This window comes from Balaenoptera borealis (genome assembly GCF_965194805.1).
Source record: "Balaenoptera borealis genome assembly, chromosome: 14".
NCBI classification, from domain to species: domain Eukaryota; kingdom Metazoa; phylum Chordata; class Mammalia; order Artiodactyla; family Balaenopteridae; genus Balaenoptera; species Balaenoptera borealis.
Window position 1 is genome coordinate 58,150,590 of NC_138875.1, and position 18,764 is coordinate 58,169,353.

General features: G+C 42.8%; 1 protein-coding gene and 1 long non-coding RNA gene across 17 annotated transcripts in view; one reads left to right on the forward strand and one right to left on the reverse strand.

The window, feature by feature from the left end:
* The window catches only part of LOC309610605, a 716,737-nt gene extending 707,198 nt beyond the window's left edge, over positions 1–9,539 (forward strand). Inside the window, exon 2 of the long non-coding RNA XR_014234078.1 lies at positions 9,183–9,539. This is a non-coding gene — a long non-coding RNA (uncharacterized lncRNA). The remainder of the gene's footprint in view (positions 1–9,182) is intronic.
* EPB41L3 (erythrocyte membrane protein band 4.1 like 3) overlaps positions 1–18,764 on the reverse strand; it is a 223,328-nt gene that overhangs the window by 70,921 nt on the left and 133,643 nt on the right. For 15 of the 16 annotated variants that reach the window (XM_082353502.1, XM_082353507.1, XM_082353501.1 and 12 more), the window contains exons 2-3: positions 15,973–16,181; positions 12,890–13,087 (exon numbers count right to left, since the gene is read on the reverse strand). In XM_082353502.1, the coding sequence (XP_082209628.1) occupies positions 12,890–13,087; positions 15,973–16,170 (396 nt within the window). In that variant the 5' untranslated portion in view covers positions 16,171–16,181. The remainder of the gene's footprint in view (positions 1–12,889; positions 13,088–15,972; positions 16,182–18,764) is intronic. The other variant, XM_082353508.1, reaches the window with a different exon arrangement.

Sequence of the window (18,764 nt, forward strand, 5' to 3'; positions counted from 1 at the left end):
TCCACTCACAACAAGTGAACTCTAGTTTACAGGTGAGAAAACAGAACACTTTAGAGGACGAATAGCTTACAAACAAATGGCAAACCAAGATGCCACCCAGGCTGGTGCTACTATCGCATACCGCCTCCCACAGTTTAATATTCTTAGGCTCAAAATTCAATTCTTGGGCTTCCCTGTGGCACAGGGGTTAAGAATCCGCCTGCCAATGCAGGAGACACGGGTTCGAGCCCTGGTCCGGGAGGATCCCACATGCCGCAGAGCAGCTAAGCCCGTGCGCCACAACTACTGAGCCTGCGCTCTAGAGCCGGCAAGCCACAACTACTGAGCCTGCACTCTAGAGCCCGCGAGCCACAACCACTGAGCCCACGTGACACAACTATTGAAGCCCGCGCGCCTAGAGCCCATGCTCCGCAACGAGAAGCCACCACAGTGAGAAGCCCGCGCACCTCAATGAAGAGTAGGCCCTGCTCGCCGCAACGAAGACCCAACACAGCCAAAAATAAATAAATAAAAGAAATAAATTAAAAAAAAATTTTTTTTAATTCAATTTTTTAGAGAGTCAATTGAGAAAACTTATTCTACTGTACAACAACTCTCTGGTCTGCTCTGATTCGTGATACCTTGCTATATATTCAATTATTAAGACATTCGTGATACCTTGCTATATATTCAGTTATTAAGTACATTATGAGTTTCATAAACACATTTGTAAAAGCCTGGGTGTGAGTGATCCTTTTTACTAATACACTACATGCCGGTTCCACTGCTGGATGAAGGGATTCAAACTAAAATTAGAGTTCAACATTTCCACTATTCTGTCTTTCATGGACATATTTCGAGCAGTGCAGCATATTTCGAGCAGTGCAGCATAAAAACTGACAGGGCAAGGACCTACTGTATAGCACAGCGAACTACATTCAATATCTTGTAATAACCTATAATGGAAAAGAATCTCAAAAAGAATGTATATACATATATATCAATATATGTATAAGTGAATCACTTTGCTGTATGCCTGAAACTAACACATTATAAAGCAATAATATTTCAATAAAAATTAAAAAAGAAACTGACAGAACAAGTGTCTTAGCAGAAGTCCCCAGCTATTTAAGAAAGTTAAAATTTGACACAGCTGTATCCAATTTTTAAATTAATTTTGAATTTTTAAATGGCCCTCTGTTTACTGGAGCAACTACAGATGCTCTGAGCACGTCTGCCTGATACAGAAACCTTGAGAGAATCAGTAAATGGAAAATATAAAACCTTAGCAAGAATGATTAATAATACCTTTTCCATGTATCGATGGCCCCAAAGGAAGCTTGCGTTTAAAGCTAATACACTATTAGCCTCGAAATAAGTGCCCAGACTGGCCAAGGTAATTTATTAGTTTATTGCCAATATATGTCAGGCATGGCATATGTGTTACTAACAAAAAAGCAGGGAAGGAAAGCTCTTCAATTTCACTAGGTAACATTTTAGCAGAGCTTTTCCCTCTCCGTATTTCCTCATTGACTTCCCCATCTCCTATTATTTATCTGCCATATCCAAACAGCAAGAAGACTGGACTGAAATATCATTAGGAAGGATTTTCCCTTCTTCCTTTGCTATAGAAATTAACATGATCATAGGAATACCACAAAAGGTATTCATGAGTGCAGTTGAATATCTCCTTTTAAGTTACAACATTTTTCAAACTAAGAACTCCGTATTCACCTCCTTTCTTGTGCCAATCAGACGCTGGACCATAAGGCGTAGGTGGCAGCTAAATCCTGACACTAACTGCTGCCTGTGTGCGCTTCCCTTTTAAACCAGATCAGCTGGTGTGTTGATGCCAGTGTGTGCAAGCTGATTCTCTGTAACTATTTCACCGTGTCCCTGTAACAGGGCCTTCAACATCACACTGTCCTCCAGGCTTCCTGAAACTACCTCTGTATTTTGTTGGAATGTGTGTGTACACACACACCATGTACACATTTTGCAGGACTGAACTAGAGTTCACGCCCTCCTCCGACCCTAAGAACCTGTGATTCTACAAGACTTCAGCTCTGTAGTCAAAGAGGTCATGGGCGCTGTTCGTAGGTGGCGGAATTTTGAGACAAGGTCAAAGACACCCGCCTCTGAAATTGAAGGTAACAACAATAAAAAAGGTAATATCAAATTCAAGAGATGATCCACCATGTAGAAATCTTCTCAGGTTATTAACTAACTTTGAAAAGATTTTCTCATCTTGTAGCTGATACCAGTGGTCTTCTTCCTAAACTTCCTGCAGAGCCAAGACTACCTCCGTGAAAAGAAAGGCATCTATTTAAATGCTAACTAAAGGGAGATGCTATTATCTTGAAAATTATAACCTGTCTTTCATGGGGGAAATGCTGTAATTATGAAATGAACTGGCAATTGATCAGGAAAATTAGAAAAAAAAAAAATCACTGGTGAAAACTGTTTCTCTCCAGAAGGCATGGAGACTATGGTCCCAGTTCAGACTTGCCTTTCCACTTTGAGCAGGATGATGTAACAGCTGTACAACTTGCTTCAAGTCATTCTATGCTAAGGCAGAGAGGGGAGTCGAGCCTGGAACTCTGTTCCCTTCCCCACTTTGAAGAGCTTCTGCATGATACCTCCCCAGCTGTTTTCCCCTTCTTACTCAAAATATTGTTGTTTTTCTACTCTTCATAGAGTATCTTTTTTTTTTTTTTTAATTGAAGTATAGTTGATTTACAGTGTTGTGTTAGTTTCTGGCGTACAGCAAAATGAGTCAGTTATGTGTATATATACACACACACATATATATATATATATATATATATATATAAACATATATATTCTTTTCCAGGTTCTTTTCTGTTATAGGTTATTACAAGATATTGAATATAGTTCTCCGTGCTAAACAGTAGGTCCTTGTTGGTTATCTATTTTATATATAGTAGTGTGTATATTTTAATCCCAAACTCCTAATTTATCCCTCCCCCCTTTCCCCTTTGGTAACCATAAGTTTGTTTTCTATGTCTGTGATTCTCTCTGCTTTGTAAATAAGTTCATTTGTATCATTTTTTTTAGATTCCACAAATAAATGATATTATATGATATTTGTCTTTGTCTGACTTACTTCACTTAGTATGATAATCTCTAGGTCCATCCATGTTGCTGCAAATGGCATCATTTCATTTTTTTTTATGGCTGAGTAAGTATTCCTCTGTATATACATACCACATCTTCTTTATCCATTCATCTGTGGATGGACACTTAGGTTGTTTCCATGTTTTGGCTGTTATAAACAGCACTGCTATGAACATAAGGGTGCATGTATCTCACAGAGTATCTTATTTCATGATAGTACAGCCAAAAGCAAAGCCTTGGCAATCGTTTTGAGAAATTAGGTTTAAGAAGTCTTGAGAAGGTAACATCCTTTCCATTGACTCAATCTGTCTCCTGGATAAGATCTGCTCATCACCTCAGGGCCCTTTTGTTTCCAGGGGGGAGGCCTAATTACACCACTTCAGGCCAGAGTCAAGTTGCCCCATTTATTAAAAGGAGAGCCCCTTTAGCATGTCTGCTTCCAGCTGCCAGCAGAGGGGAGGGGAGGAGAGAGAAGGAGGTAGGGGTGAAGTGGGCTAAGAAGGAAAGGAGATGAGAAAGTGAACAGAGGAGGAAGGCCAGTGTGGCCTCACTTCCTTCTCCTTACCCCCAAACTACATGGATAACTAATATAAAAACATAAAGCAGAACTTGAAAGTTTCAACCCAAAATTTAGAAAAACTGGTCCATTTGATATCAAATGCTTACAGAACTAAAACTAAAGTAGATATTTAAATACATTATTAAATAATTTGAAAAGCAGATCTTTCTCCTTCTATTTCTCTTTGTGTCCTACTATTTCACAAGTCCATGCTGGCAGTAAATACTGTATTTCGGTTTGTTCTGTCTGCTGCTACAGACTTTGGATGTTTTGATGCCTCCAGTAAAGAGCGTTCTGGAGCAGAGGGTAGGAGATCTGGGTTCTAGCCCTTCTCAGCCCTTTCTGGGCTGTGTGTCCTCTGGCACACCATGAACTGCTCTGGGCCTATTTCTTCTTCAGTGAAATGAGGTAGGAGACAAAGTTATCTCCAATGTCCCTTCCAGATCTAAGACTGTGGACCCTATGAGGAAGACAATGCCCTATCTAAGCCTGAAGTCTCTGTCTCTCTTGGTTTTCAGTGCCTGGAACGTAACAGGCCCTCAAGAAATACTTTATATCAAAGCCTCTGCAAAATTAGTAAAACTCCTTGGCATCTTTTTGCACACGGTGTGATGTTAGTTCTAGGAACTGGAACCGTTGGAAACAAGGAAAAAGAAGGCTCGTTGAGACAAATCATAATTAAAACTCGAATGATGCCCTCCCTTGTTAAAAACTATTTCGGTGCCTGCCACGTACAGATTGATCAACGTCCTCTAGAAAATACAGAGATTTGAATGAGGTGCCTTGTGGAGACAACACCTTAAGCGATTTTTGGAAGCTGTAATAAAGGTCCAATTCTAGGAAGGAGGCTGAAGAAGCTCACTGGTGGCAGAGACTCCTGTCCGGCTTGGCCCTGTGTGAATGCGAGGCTGTGGTCGCTGTATGAGGGATTGGTTGCCATCCACCAAGCTGGGCAATGAGAAATGCCTTGGACTAAAGCAGGGAAGAACTTCCCTTGCTTCTGGGGCTAAGGCTGAGTTAGAGTGGACATGAGCTGGCGCCTGGCACGTGAAGCAGAACGGTGCCAGGCAGGATGACGCTGATTAGGAACTCAGGAGCAGGGTTTCGGTCCTTCGCACCTAAGAATGGCCCTTGGAGTAACAGGTATTCTTTTTTTTTCCCCCAAGATCAGGAACAAAACAAGGATGGCTACTCTTGCCACTTTTATTCAACATAGTTTTGGAAGTCCTAGCCACAGCAATGAGAGAAGAAAAAAGAAATAAAAGGAATCCAAATTGGAAAAGAAGAAATAAAACCGTCACTGAGTGCAGATGACATGATGCTACAGACAGAAAATCCTAAAGATGCCACCAGAAAACTACTAAAGCTCATCAGTGAATTTGGTAAAGTTGCTGGACACAAAACTAATATACAGAAATCTGTTACATTTCCATACACTAACAGGTATTCTGTCTTTTATATGCTTTCCCCAAACCTCAAGTTAAGCCTGAACCCAGGTGTGCTAAGGGGACATATTTCTGGAGAAGCAGCCACGAGAGAGCAGGACCCTCCTCCGCTGAGCCCAGGGGAAGGTGTCAGTGGCTGATCCATCATCGCCTAAGGCCACAAACAGAGTAAAGGAATTTAAAAGATTTTTGTCTAGAGCACATGTGAAAACTCTCAGAGGGGGAAGATGCTGAGGGAGGCAAATTTTAAGCAAGTCAACTAGATATAAAAATATCAAGTAAAACCTCAAAGTTTAATCGCACAATGGTGAGAACTAGAAAACTTGGATTGTTCTTAAACCTGGAAGATTGCTTTCTTCACCAAATAGGTAATGAATACCTACTATGCGAAAGTCAACCACCATGTTATACGAAGGACAAAGATAAATAAGACACTGCACGCTGGAACAGGTTAAACTACGCATGCACATTTTGCTTATGAAGCCCCTCTGCCTGAACGCAGAGCACGGAAGTTCATTTCATCAAATCAGCAACACAAAGTAGTTGGAAAATACAACGAGAAAGTTAAGAGTTAAGGGAACAGCGGAGTGAAAAAGCAAACCTGGGGTTCTGGCATTGCATGTCAGAATAGTAACACCTGGAAAACAAATCTCCCTTCGGGCCTTCGCTCCATTTGACAACTGAGAGTGAAGTCAAAAAGAACTCCCCAGGGATTATTACCTTTGATAAACAATCACCCCAGTGTGCACAGGCACTCAGGTTCAAATTCACTCAGCTTCCAAAACACAACCCACGGTATGGTGATATGCCCCAGGGTTTTACTAGTTTTATTTCTCGACAAATATACTTGTTTTTAACCATCGTACTATGTAGGGTGTTTACTAGACCATGCCTGCACTCATGAGGGATTATCAGTCTGTTACTTTTTGAAAATGAAAACCAGGAGAAAAGTTTTAACAATTTTAGTAAAAGGGTTTGTTTTTCTTAATCAAACCTTCACGAGGTCATTATCTGAACACCTTGGGAAGGCTGAACATTGACTATGTCAGGTAAATAAGCAGGTGCCTGTTTACTATCCTCGTGTGTAACTGTTCCTATGGTTGCACCAAAGAGTCATCACACAAGGTAACAGTTAATTAAAGCCCTGCCATGGTCGGGAGTCCCCAGGGGCTCTGATCTTCAGGCAGGAAAGCTGCTGCTGCAGGACTGGGCCACTTGGTTACAGCATGTGGCAGATGGTCTGATGTAGTAAAGACATACAGTTGAGCAGAGACCCACTGAGAGGTTAAATCGTAATTTATACGATTACACAGAATCAAAACCTCTGACTTATGTAGTTATTGAAAGAACAATACTTGCAATAACAATAAAAATTCTTATTTTTAATTTTTTACAATTACTATTTCTTATAATCCATGAAAGGCAATAGGTGTTCTATTCAACTTTCTGGATTACGGCAATTCTATTTGCTGTCTAGTCAAGAACTTCTAAAGGGATCATAAGGCATTTTAATGATGTAACCTAGAGAAGCTGGAAAATTCAGACACTGATTTTGTTTTTCTAACCAAATCCCAGTTAGTGGAATACATGAAACAGAAGTATGACTTGAAACGCTAATTGAATCACGGGCAAGACAGAGCATTTAGAGATTTTTTAAACAGTCCCTTCCTGACCAGCAGTCAGAAGGTGACAAAAGCACATTTAGGGGACGGAGTGCAATAAATTCCCTTCTCCTCTCTGGCCCCTTGGAAGCATCTCTGGGTGGTATCAAGAAGTGCTTGTTGGAGTGAACGCCACCGTTTCTCTGATTCCGGCAGGATCTGAATGGTACCCATCAACTAGCAGGCCTCTGCACACAGCCAAACCTTGGGGAGGAGGTGGGACAGGCTTTTAAGGTTTTACTGCTGCACGTGGGTAGCTTTTAGATTTGCCCCAATCTGGATGCAAGGGTCTCTCCAGCGTGGCTGAGTCACTGGTGCTTCCCCCGGGGTTCCAGGCCCGCGTGGGGTTACCTGGGGCTCAGAAGCACTGAGTCTCACTCACTACTAAATCAGCAACGTGCGGGGCTCAGGAGAGAGAGCCCAGGTCCCCGCACACAGAGAAACACGGTGGAGCCTTGTGAGAAACACCTGCAAGGTCCACCTTCCGTCTCTTTTGCAGTTATGCTCAAGCCTCCTCCACTGGTCAGGTTTCTTGTGGAGAACAGACCAAAGTACACCCAAAAATGGCTTAAGATGTTTCTATGTGCAGCACACACCTATATTAGGAAATATGGACTCAAATTTCAAATCCTGTCTGACTTATTTTCCTAAAACCATATCAGACTAGATAAGAATGAAACATTTCTAACTGGATGGTCATCAGGAAGTTCATCATACTCTAATCAGACTCAGATGAGTCCAGGAACCCAGAAGTAATGGGACTGAAATAAACGTGAAATAAACATGATAAGCACTGCTTCCGCTGCTGTGAAGGGGGTACTTTTGTTTATCTTCTCTTTTAAAATTCATGTTCAAGAAATAAACAGCAACGATGATGACAAACTGGCCATAGGAAGTAGCCTGCATTTTCTAATGGTCCAGTAAAAATGACAAGAAGGGAACGGCAGTATTAGCGGTTATGTTGGCGTATGTGACAATCCGGTAGCCTGCAAACATTGCCCAAACGTGTATATCAAATTACTTATTGTAAGGCCCTTTCTTGTATTTTACTCATAGTAAGATCTTTTTTCTTTTTTTAATTAATTAATTTATTTTTGGCTGCGTTGGGTCTTCATTGCCGTGCGCGGGCTTTCTCTAAGCTGCGGCGAGTAGGGGCTACTCTTTGTTGTGGTGTGGGGCTTCTCATTGCGGTGGCTTCTCTTGTTGCGGAGCACGGGCTCTAGGCTCAGGGGCTTCAGTAGTTGTGGCACACACGTTTCAGTAGTTGTGCCTCGTGGGCTCTAGGGCGCAGGCTCAGTAGTTGTGGCGCATGGGCTTAGTTGCTCCGAGGCATGTGGGATCTTCCTGGACCAGGGCTCGAACCCGTGTCCCCTGCATTGGCAGGCGGATTCTTAACCACTGTGCCACCAGGAAAGTCCCGTAAGATCTTTTTATATTTTAGATAATCAAGACTAAGAGTTTGAAAAAAAATTACTGAGAAAAACATCTCTCAAATGGAAAAACACTGAATGCCACAATGATCTAAGCCTATTGCTAGAGGGAAATTTGAGAACTCCAGGACAATCGGTAAGGGCCTCCCATCAGAACACTGGGGGCGGGAATTGCAGACTTAATCAGCGTCCAGTCACTGCTCTCAGAAGGCAACTGCTTCTTGTGTCTTGCTTTTCAGGGTCCTGGATTTCTACCGCTGTAGCACTGCTGGGCAAGGGGAAATGCAACCTTGTGCTTTCAAAAGAAAAGAGAACTATAATGAAGGCATAAAATAAGCCACAGGGGAATAACAGCTAGGCATAGAGAGTTCACTAAAATAAAATGCCTTTTTTGATGCCTTATTCAATGCAACAAATTTTATGCCTGTTATTGTCTCCTGCATCCTATTCGCAATTCACAACCGCACATGTTGGGGGCAGGGGTCGTGGAGGCCGTCCTGCTTCTTCATCCAGAGCTTGGTGCCTCTTCTCTCCGTGATCTTAGAGCAGGAAGGGGCACGAGAAGCCATTGGGTCTGAGATTACACCCAGGAGCTGCTGGTTACCAGACATGCACCTGTGCTTTCTGCTGGAATCCCAACAGCAGAGCACACGTCATCACGAGGTTGACAATGACCACTTTAAAACCTTCTTTTTCTGCTTATTTAAAATCTGACTTCCTGTAACTTCTTCCTAAGTTTTACTTCCTATACGTTAAAAAATGTTATGACATTCAATGACAACCTTTCCAAGTAACTGGAAGTAGCTATCCTGTCTCCTCCTAATCTTTTTTCCACCTTCAACACATTCTTTCTCGAATCATTCCACATGGGAAGGTTTCAAACTACTCACCATCCTGTGATTCTCTCCTGAATAAGCTTAAGTCGGAGTTCACTGCTATTATCGTTGTCAAACTGGTACCATTTATCAAGAATCTGCTACGGGGCTTCCCTGGTGGCGCAGTGGTTGAGAATCTGCCTGCTAATGCAGGGGACACGGGTTCGAGCCCTGGTCTGGGAAGATCCCACATGCCACGGAGCAGCTGGGCCCGTGAGCCACAACTACTGAGCCTGCGTGTCTGGAGCCTGTGCCCCGCAACGGGAGGGGCCGCGATAGTGAAAGGCCCGCGCACCGCGATGAAGAGCGGTCCCCGCACCGCGATGAAGAGTGGCCCCCACTTGCCGTAACTAGAGAAAGCCCTCGCACGAACCGAAGACCCAACACAGCGAAAAATAAATAAATAAATAAATAAAGTAGCTATTAAAAAAAAAAAAAAAAAAAAAAAAGAATCTGCTACACCCCAGAAAGTGTACATCAGTTATCTGCTTTAATCTTCTCAATAATGCCTTATTTTCACCCCTATTTTCCTGGTGAGGAAAATGAGGTTCAGAAGATCTAAGAAGCTCCTTGAAATCACTCCCCAGGTCTGGCGGCTCTGGAGCATGTGTATCACGTGTGAATTACACAAATGGGACCTCCCAGCAGGGGAACGGGGACGACTCACTGCCTTCCACAAACTAGACACTACACTCCCCGGAAGCAGCCTGGGATTTCGAGAACATTCCTGACAGCCACACTGCACTGCTGGTTCCTGCTGGGTTTGTAATCACCTTAAACCCAAAGATGAGTTTCACCCGGAACTGTTACTAAGTCTGCCTGGCCCTTCCTCCAAACCTATTTCTGTTTTGCACTTGATCTTTAAACACAGAGAGAAGTTTTACCTCCCCTCCTGCTAAACGTTATCTTGCTACTTTGCTTTAGTGTCCGCACCATCCATTTAAGAAACCTGGATTCTGACACATGGGCTGTTCCTTACTTCTAAAGCCCTTATCACTTAAAAAAGTTGTTTTTGTGTGTGTGCTGTGCCTTCATCCAAGATTCAGTTAACAACTCAGTTTTCAGGAGAGTAAAGGCTGAAGGCCACCTTCTCTAGGACAATGTTTTTCAACCTCTGTTTACCTGCTAGACCCCGTGTACCTCGCCAGCAAAGCTTTACTTTTCATAGTTTGTATCTAAAAGCAGAGGCATTTTGTTTTTGTTTTGTTTTGTTTTTTTTTTTGGTGCGTTGGGTCTTCGTTGCTGCGCACGGGTTTTCTCTAGTTGCGGCGAGCGGGGGCTACTCTTCGTTGCGGTGCGCGGGCTTCTCATTGTGGTGGCTTCTCTGGTTGTGGAGCACGGGCTCTAGGTGCGCGGGCTTCAGTAGTTGTGGCACGCAGGCTCAACAGTTGTGGCTCGTGGGCTCTAGCGCGCAGGCTCAGTAGTTGTGGCGCACGGGCTCAGTTGCTCCAAGGCATGTGGGATCTTCCCGGCCCAGGGATTTTGAACCCAGGGGATTCTTAACCACTGCACCACCAGGGAAGTCCAGCATTTTGAATCTGCTTTTTCAACTAGCATCTCATTGCCACCTTGAGAACCATGTCACCGATTCACGACCCATTTTTCTTATCCAGCTAGTTGGTGACACACAAACCCATTTCACTTTAGCATCTCCATGTTTCTCCATCTTCTCCATGGCTGTCAGGATGTCAGTAGCGGCCACACCTTCTTCTGTTGTGACACTGAGAATATTCTGCTGACAAGGATTTGTGTGTCCCAGAAAAAAAGTTACTCTTAAGAATCTGTCCAATTCATAAAAATACCTTATTATAAAAGAAAATAGCTGACCAACATTGCCATGCCACTCACAGTCTTCACAGTGACATTAAAAGTAACACTGAATGGTACTCAGAGTTAATTACAAACCAAAAATGCTGTACTAAAAAACACAGATTAGCTGGAATGGATTTGAAGCACGGGATACAAAATAAATTTAGCAAAAGGATCAGCATGACGTGCACTGGGTGAGCCCGGAGGCATTTATTCTCCCTACAGGAAACACTATCAACTTTCTTCTAGACTGTTCTTTAGAAAACTCTGGTAGTCGTGACTAGAGGACTGCCAGGGAACCCTATTTATCCCATTATATAAATACAATCAGTAGAAAGACTCGCCTCCAAGTTAAAGGAAAAAAGCTCCTCTTGACTTCGATGAATTTTTCCAGAAGGGAGATCCACACTGGAAAAATGCAACCTCGCTAAAGGTTACAGAAGTGCTTTAAGCTTCATAGTAAAACCCAGGTAAAAGTGTATTATCGGATCTTCTCATTTCCAGAATAAACATCTAAATCAATAATCGAACACCTTGGGCTAAGAAATTAGCCAAAATCAGAGCCAGCGAAATGCAGGAAATGGACCTGTGCATTGCAAACCTCAGAACGTTTATTTTATTCCCTGTAGTAACCCACTAATATTTGTCAGGTTATAGGATAACAAAAATTCTCTAAATTAATATATGGTAGACTTAATCTCTTTTGATCTAAGAGTTTATCTAAAACTTTTTTTCTACGTCCCTGCAATCTGTAATAATTTGATAACACACCCCCACCCTAAATGACGTCATCAACATGAAATGGATTTGAATCTTCTGTTCCAAGAAAAGCACTGGTGCATGAGTGCATTATGCAAACTATAAGGAATGAAACGGGGGCTGTAGGCAGAGAAAGAGGAGACAAATGAACGTGGACCACGGGGGATCAGGTGAGCTTGCTGGCTGTGTCTTGAGAAAAGAGAAACGGAAATGCATGACCACACACAGATGTACGCTGGCTGCGGAACCAGCAGATTCTCAGCACCCCGGGCAGAAGGAGGGGACCAGTGGAGGCATGTGGTGGGCGGGGCTGGCACAGAGGGATGTGCGGTGCCCACGTAGGACCAAGGGCAAGGGGCTGGAGGCGGGAGAGTAGCTCTCTGAATGAAAATATTCAATCTGAAATGGAATCAACTTGCAAAAAGAGCAAGCTGCTCCCTCCCAGCTGGGGGGAAAAGACGCAGTAGGTGGTGTAGGTGGTGGACGGGGCAGACCTGATTCTCTGGCCAGAGTTCACGCCCTGCCTGTGTCCCCGTGATACCCAGGAGCTCAACAACCATCCATCGCCGCCACTCTCAACAGCCTGTGTCGCTCTCACTTGTTAACTTGGTCTGGCCAAACATCTCTGACAAAGGTCATTCACCTGCCCCTTCTCTCAGAAGAATTTTTGTTTTCTTTACAAAAAAACACAGAGGAGCACACCCCTTTACACTTGAGCTGCAATGCCCACCACCACGTGCATTTAAAAAACTACCCATTCTCCAAGCAAGAAAAGGACATTCACAGTTCAAATCATCCTACCGCTCCTGTATACAGAAATCTGCAAGTTTCTACCAATTAACAACTTGGCCATAAGTTATGCAAACAGAAAAGGTAAAATTCATTTCAATGTTAGCTCATAGCCAGGATATTAAAGAACACTTGATTTTTAAGGCCTCCAAAATGTTTTTCCTACCATGGAAAGTATTAGAGATTTCTTCTTCTTCTTTTTTTTTTTTTTTTTTTTAAGAAGACCACATTTTTCTTTTGATTGTAACATTTTGGAGACTTTATAAGTATTTTCAGTAATTTGATCCTCTGTGAGAGACTTCGGAAATAATTTTGTGTTTAGAAACTGGGTCTGAGTAATTTTCCAGAGTTCTGGAAAAACAAAGAGGCATCTTGTATGCTTTACAGCAATATTTCCTAGCTCTCAATACCTGGGACAAAAAAAAGTTGTAAAATATACATTTACCTCTACATCGCAGGTATATTCTGATCCATCCAGAAGTATCACTTTGCACTGCATGCTTTTAGGCTTTTTGACAATCTTTAATGGAGATCGAGATAGTTTGCTGCTAGATGATTTCTGAGAAAGTTTATCGTCTTCGAATTGCTGATATTCGGGCTGTTTGGAAGGTCCGGCGGCAAACTCCGGGTCCTTGTCAGTGACCTGTGAAGAGCAAACAATGGACAGTTTTCATTGCAAGACAGCAAATAAATATTACATTGCTCAGGCAATAACAGAACACTTTAGAAACAGGCTTTCCTATTTCCTAAAGGATGAGGGATGTCTGAATTAGGATATTAGGAATGGATATACATATACAAATACTTATAATGCTAACAGTTACACCTAAATAACTTTTGCAGTTTAAATGTACCCATAGGGCCTTATTTCAGTTTGACTCAAGGATTTACATTAGAAGTGCTAAGTTCTTAACAAATGCCATCGAGATTCCACTAAGCAAAGGAGGGTACAAAAATGGGCTGCTGACTTTTTAAAAAGGCATCGGCTTTCACAGACACAGTGAGAAGACTTATGGTTACTGGAGGGGAAAGGGTGGTAGAGGGATAGATCAGGAATTTGGAATTAACGAATATACACTACTATATATAAAACAGATAAACAAGGACCTACTGTATAGCACCGGGAACTATATTATCTATAGTAACCTATAATGGAAAAGAATCGGAAAAGGAATATGTATATATATGTATAAGTGAATCACTTTGCTGTACACCTGAAACTAACATAGCATTGTAAATCAATTATACTTCAATTGGAAAAAAAAAAGGCACTGGGTAGTATAAGCCTTAAAAACAAATAAAGCATCTAAGATTTAACCTAATGTATTCTGCTTCTTTCATTCACTGGATCCTCCTTTATTCCATGACCCATAACTGTCCCATAAGCATACCAGGTATCTTATAAATTGTAAGGCCTACATAGCTTCAAGTATTAATCTTCTCAGTAATTTTACAACTGTTAAAATATTTGATTTAGCTCTAACTCAATTCAATGAAGCCAGCAGCACTGAAATTCACTACAAAGTAATCCCTTAAGTCTGCTTCCCCCTTCACTGTAATGAGCTAGTATAAGAACAGATCAAATCTGTCCAAAAGCTTTAATCTGCTTTCAAATCACAACAGTCCAGTCCAAGCTAGACTCAGAACTGCAGAGGACATCCTATGAACAATAAAATCCTCCCCTGAGTCAGTCCCCTTGGCAGTCTCCCTGTGCACTCCTCTCCAACAACTCTTTTTCTGCCCTTTTTCTATGTATTAAATGACCAGCAACGCATATTCAACCCAAGGGCCAGACCACAGCTTCCATGGTCTGCAAATACACTCTGAAAGTCCAAAGAAAGATATGTTCTGAAACTCAGTTTGGGCCCCTTACACAAGCACGAAATTTCCTCTCTCATGAATATACCACCACCCTGGTGGCTAAAGTTAATGGGCTGGAGAGTAAGACCATATTGACAGTTGCAGCTTTCTCAAGGTCACCAAACTAGTCAACTGGAATTCAGATCCAGCCAAAGCCCACTTTGGCTTTAATCATCACGAGATACCAAAGCACACTTCATTCTACCTCGAACATAACTGGGCACCTGGTGTGGATCAGAGAATCTGAGAGTGGAAGAATCTTAGAAAATTATCTTTTCTGATCTCTTCGTTCTGTAAATGAGTAAGCTGAGGTCTAGAGGACTCAAGAGAGTTCTGAGACCACTGAGATAACCAGGGGGGGAGGCAGGGCTAAAGTCTCGTGACTCTGCCGCCAGTCACTTTTCCCTCCGGTGGCTTCGAGTCACTCCTCTTTAGTTTCAAACGTCTGACTACAGAATGTCAATCCATTTATTAAATACACATGTCTAGTCATGTCTGGGTATGGAAACTCTTCCTTCTCTCCAATTTCCCCCACTTTCACATTTATTTCATTTCAGAGTTAAGAGGAAAGAAGAGAGAAAAATCCAGTCTAGTAATTTTAAATTTCTGAAGATTTGAAAATTAACAAACAAAACACTACCACCATCACGTCTCCACAAAAAGAAAAGATAAAGGAAAACCATGATGACAACATCTGTTCCTTTGATTCTGTTTGACAAGTTGAAGTATAACCCCCAGCTCCCTGCACAAAATGTCTGAGATCAGACAGAGCATCTATCTACAGAGCGTGAAAATAAACATTACTCTTTATACCATTTAAAAGCAGAACTTAAATACCATGGGAAAAGAAATAAAATAATCAGGCTGTAAACACATGGTAGTTTAAGGCTATACCAATGTGTTGTGTTTTCCAAAGACATGCCGGTTTCATGTCTCTTAACATCTTCTAGAATTTCTGGCTTGACACAAATACTTCCAACCTGTAAGAGGTCAACCATGTGTAGGGACTCCCAGATTTCCTTAACCCATGAGTCGGGACCCTAAAACATGCTGATTCCAGGTTTGAAGTTTCAAGCCAAAGAAATTTAAACATGGATTCATTCAAGGCCCGGGTATAAATCGTGCTTTATATTTTGTAGGAAAGCTTTTAAAAGGAATAATCACATATCCATAACAACTTAAACATGTTTAGGTAACAGAGTTGAAAATAGACATGTCCACGGGAGAGGGAAAGAGACACAAACACCCACTATGAGTAGTTGGCAACCTTAGGGTCAGAGTGGCCCCAGGGAAAAATCACAAGAGCTCTGAACCCAAGGCTTAAATAAACAACCGGGCGCATAATTAGAGCCGCCGGTGCAGTGTCCAGCCTCCCTGTAAACCCAGACAAAAACCACTGACCTGCAATCCAGATTTCAGTGTGAGTTCAAATGCTTTCATCGAAGGAAGGCGTCACCAGGCAAGGCTGTGGAATGTCATTCACTGAAAGCCTCAAAATAGCATAACTTTCCAACTGCCCAGGACCAGAAGGGGCCAAGCAGATGACCCCTGGTGGTTCCCTCTAGTGCTAAGAGGCCAAGGTCAGAGCAGAGCCTGGAAAAGCTCAGCAAACATTCTTCCGCGGGTTTTGGGGGGGATGTTCGCAAGTGCGGGGTGGTCCAGGCTCACCTCCTTCCTCACGGGCGTGCTGTGTGCTGCCGCCTCCTCCAACTGCTCCAGTGCCGGGGGCTGCTCCTCAGTGCCCGGCTCGCCTCCTGGCTGCGCCCCGAGCTGTGCCCCCGCGTGACCCTCTGGTCCCGCCGCCTCCTGGGGCTCGGCCTCCTGCTCCGGCTTGGATTCCAAGTCTGATCCTGATTCGGTTGTCATGGTCGATTGTTCTGCAAGCAGAAAGCGGGAAGGGCCCATCACTCGGTGCCCATGACCTCCCCCAGGCAGGCAAGAAAGGTAGGAGGTTACAGTGAACGGCTGAAGGGAACCAGCACAGGAAAGATGGAGAAACGCTAAGAACCAAAACACGATCCACACATACCTAACAACAGCCTTGTCCAATTCACCACAAGGACGGGTGCCCGTCGACGTCTCAAAAGGAACATTTAGTAGTAAATGCTGATTTGGAACCATCACGGGCTTTATTTCTATTAGATTTTTGCCACAGATGACCGTGAAACGACATTACCGTCATAATAATTACCTAACTTAGATACGTTTAATTTTAGAAAAATGAATTTTCTGAATCAGCTGGAGATACATTTTAATCTCTGGCAAGGATGATCTAGTAATGGAAGCGGATGCGCCTTCTCATTCCCTTTCCCCTTCCCAGGGGCCCTGCTCTGCCCTTCCACACCCGTGAATCCATCCATTCTTCTGTGAACAAACGCCCTTCCCCTCTGTGATTTTCCCGTAACTGTTATTCCCTTTTCTTCTTAAATAAATTTATTTATTTATTTTTGGCGGCATTGGGTGTTTGTTGCTGCGCGCGGGCTTTCTCTACTTGCAGCGAGCAGGGGCTACCCTTCATTGCGGTGCGCGGGCTTCTCATTGCGGTGGCTTCTCTTGTTGCGGAGCACGGGCTCTAGGCACGTGGGCTTCAGTAGTTGTGGCTCGCAGGCTCTAGAGCGCAGGCTCAGTAGTTGTGGCACACGGGCTTAGTTGCTCTGTGGCACGTGGGATCTTCCCGGACCAGGGCTTGAACCCGTGTCCCCTGCATTGGCAGGTGGATTCTTAACCACTGCGCCACCAGGGAAGTCCCTGTTATTCCCTTTTGAACGAACAACCACAGTACATCAGCGGCTTCCTTGGTGTTGAGGAACCTGTCCCACACTGGACCAGACCTGGCCACAGCGGAGGAAGCCGGGTAGCATCCCCTCTCCTGCTCATCACAAGTTCACTCTCAAAGGCTTCTTCCTGGTTCCCTCTTATTTCCCGTGAGTGTTGAAGAAGTTTGTCCATCTCATATCCCATCAGGAACTCAAACAACAGATCCTGACATAGAATAATCTGCTCTTACATCCTAAAAAAGATGCCCTAAAATATAACTGCCATCTCCTTATAATTTACTCGTCAAGACATAAGTATTTTGTGCCTCAGTTTCCACATCTGCCAAATGAGAGCACTGAACATGATCACATCTAAAGAACCTATTTCTTGCTGTTACTTCTTCCTACTACTAATAGACATGCTGCTATAATTAAAGCCATTTTTTTGCTCTAAGCAGCAAGAGAGCTGCTATAGCAGTGGTCACCATGTCATTTTAAGTAATTTCTCATCTTAGCTATGTGATAAATATCTCAAAAATGAATATCTCAGATGATCACATAATTTCCCTTCCTAATTCTAATTTTATGGTAAAAATACCATGAGCAAAGGGCTAGTGTAATACTTTAAGCAAATGATACACCCGTTAGTATGAGTAGAATTTTTATGAAAAAATAAAACTCCATAGTAAAACTACTAGTTAGTTCTTATTTTCACAATACACATTGGAAAATGCTTAATAATTTGAAGAGGGAAACATTACAAATACCAACCTATTTTATAAACTAAATGTGGTATCTGTGCTTTCTGTTTAAGGTTACTTTTTACAGTCACCAGCTATTCTGTCTGTTAAATAAAAGACCTGTCAACCTGGCATGTGCTCAGTTACCCAATGTAAATGTAAATATCAAGTCCAAATGCAAAGCCAGATAGGGATCTACATAAAACTAAAACATTTTCTCTTTCCTTCTTACATTTTAGATTTTCAAGCAAATCTTGAAGGCAAATATGATATTCGCATTTTTGTTCTTATACTGCAAAGTGTCAAGTCTACAGAAAAAACAGTGGAGGGGGAGGGAGAGGTGGTGATTGTGTAATTCAGAGCCTATAGTTGAATTTTACCTTTCAGGAGAGGGAGGATTAATTTTAATAATCAGTTCAACTCACCCAACACTTATTGAGTACCAAATATAAGTCAAGCACTGCTCCTGGTTTAGAGGCAGATAAATATGTTGTAACCCCCTACACCCTACCTACCTTCAAGGAGCCCAGAGTCTGTGGCTGAAATAGACTCTCTCCAGAATCTATTTTTTCCATCTTTCTTTTAGTAAGCAAACTTTCTGTTTCAGCTGGCACACCTCCACCCAGTTGGAGACCACAATGAGTTGGGGCCATGTGATTAGGTCTGGACCCATGAGACAATGGAGAAAATGTATTCGATATTTAGGTCATCTTCATAAAAAGAAAGCCACTTGCCCTAGATTTCCCTTTTGCATTGTCTGGAAAATACTGACTGATGTCACTACTACAGACCTGATCATGGAAGCCCCAAGTTGAGGAGGATGCCAGAGCCAGCCCCCTCAGCCGGGGTCCCGGGATGACCTCGTGGAGGGCAGCCCACCTGCTCTGGATGGTCACACAAGGCAGAATCCTTCCGTCTTGTTTGCACCTCAGTAAACCAGCCCACACCGAACCTAATACACATT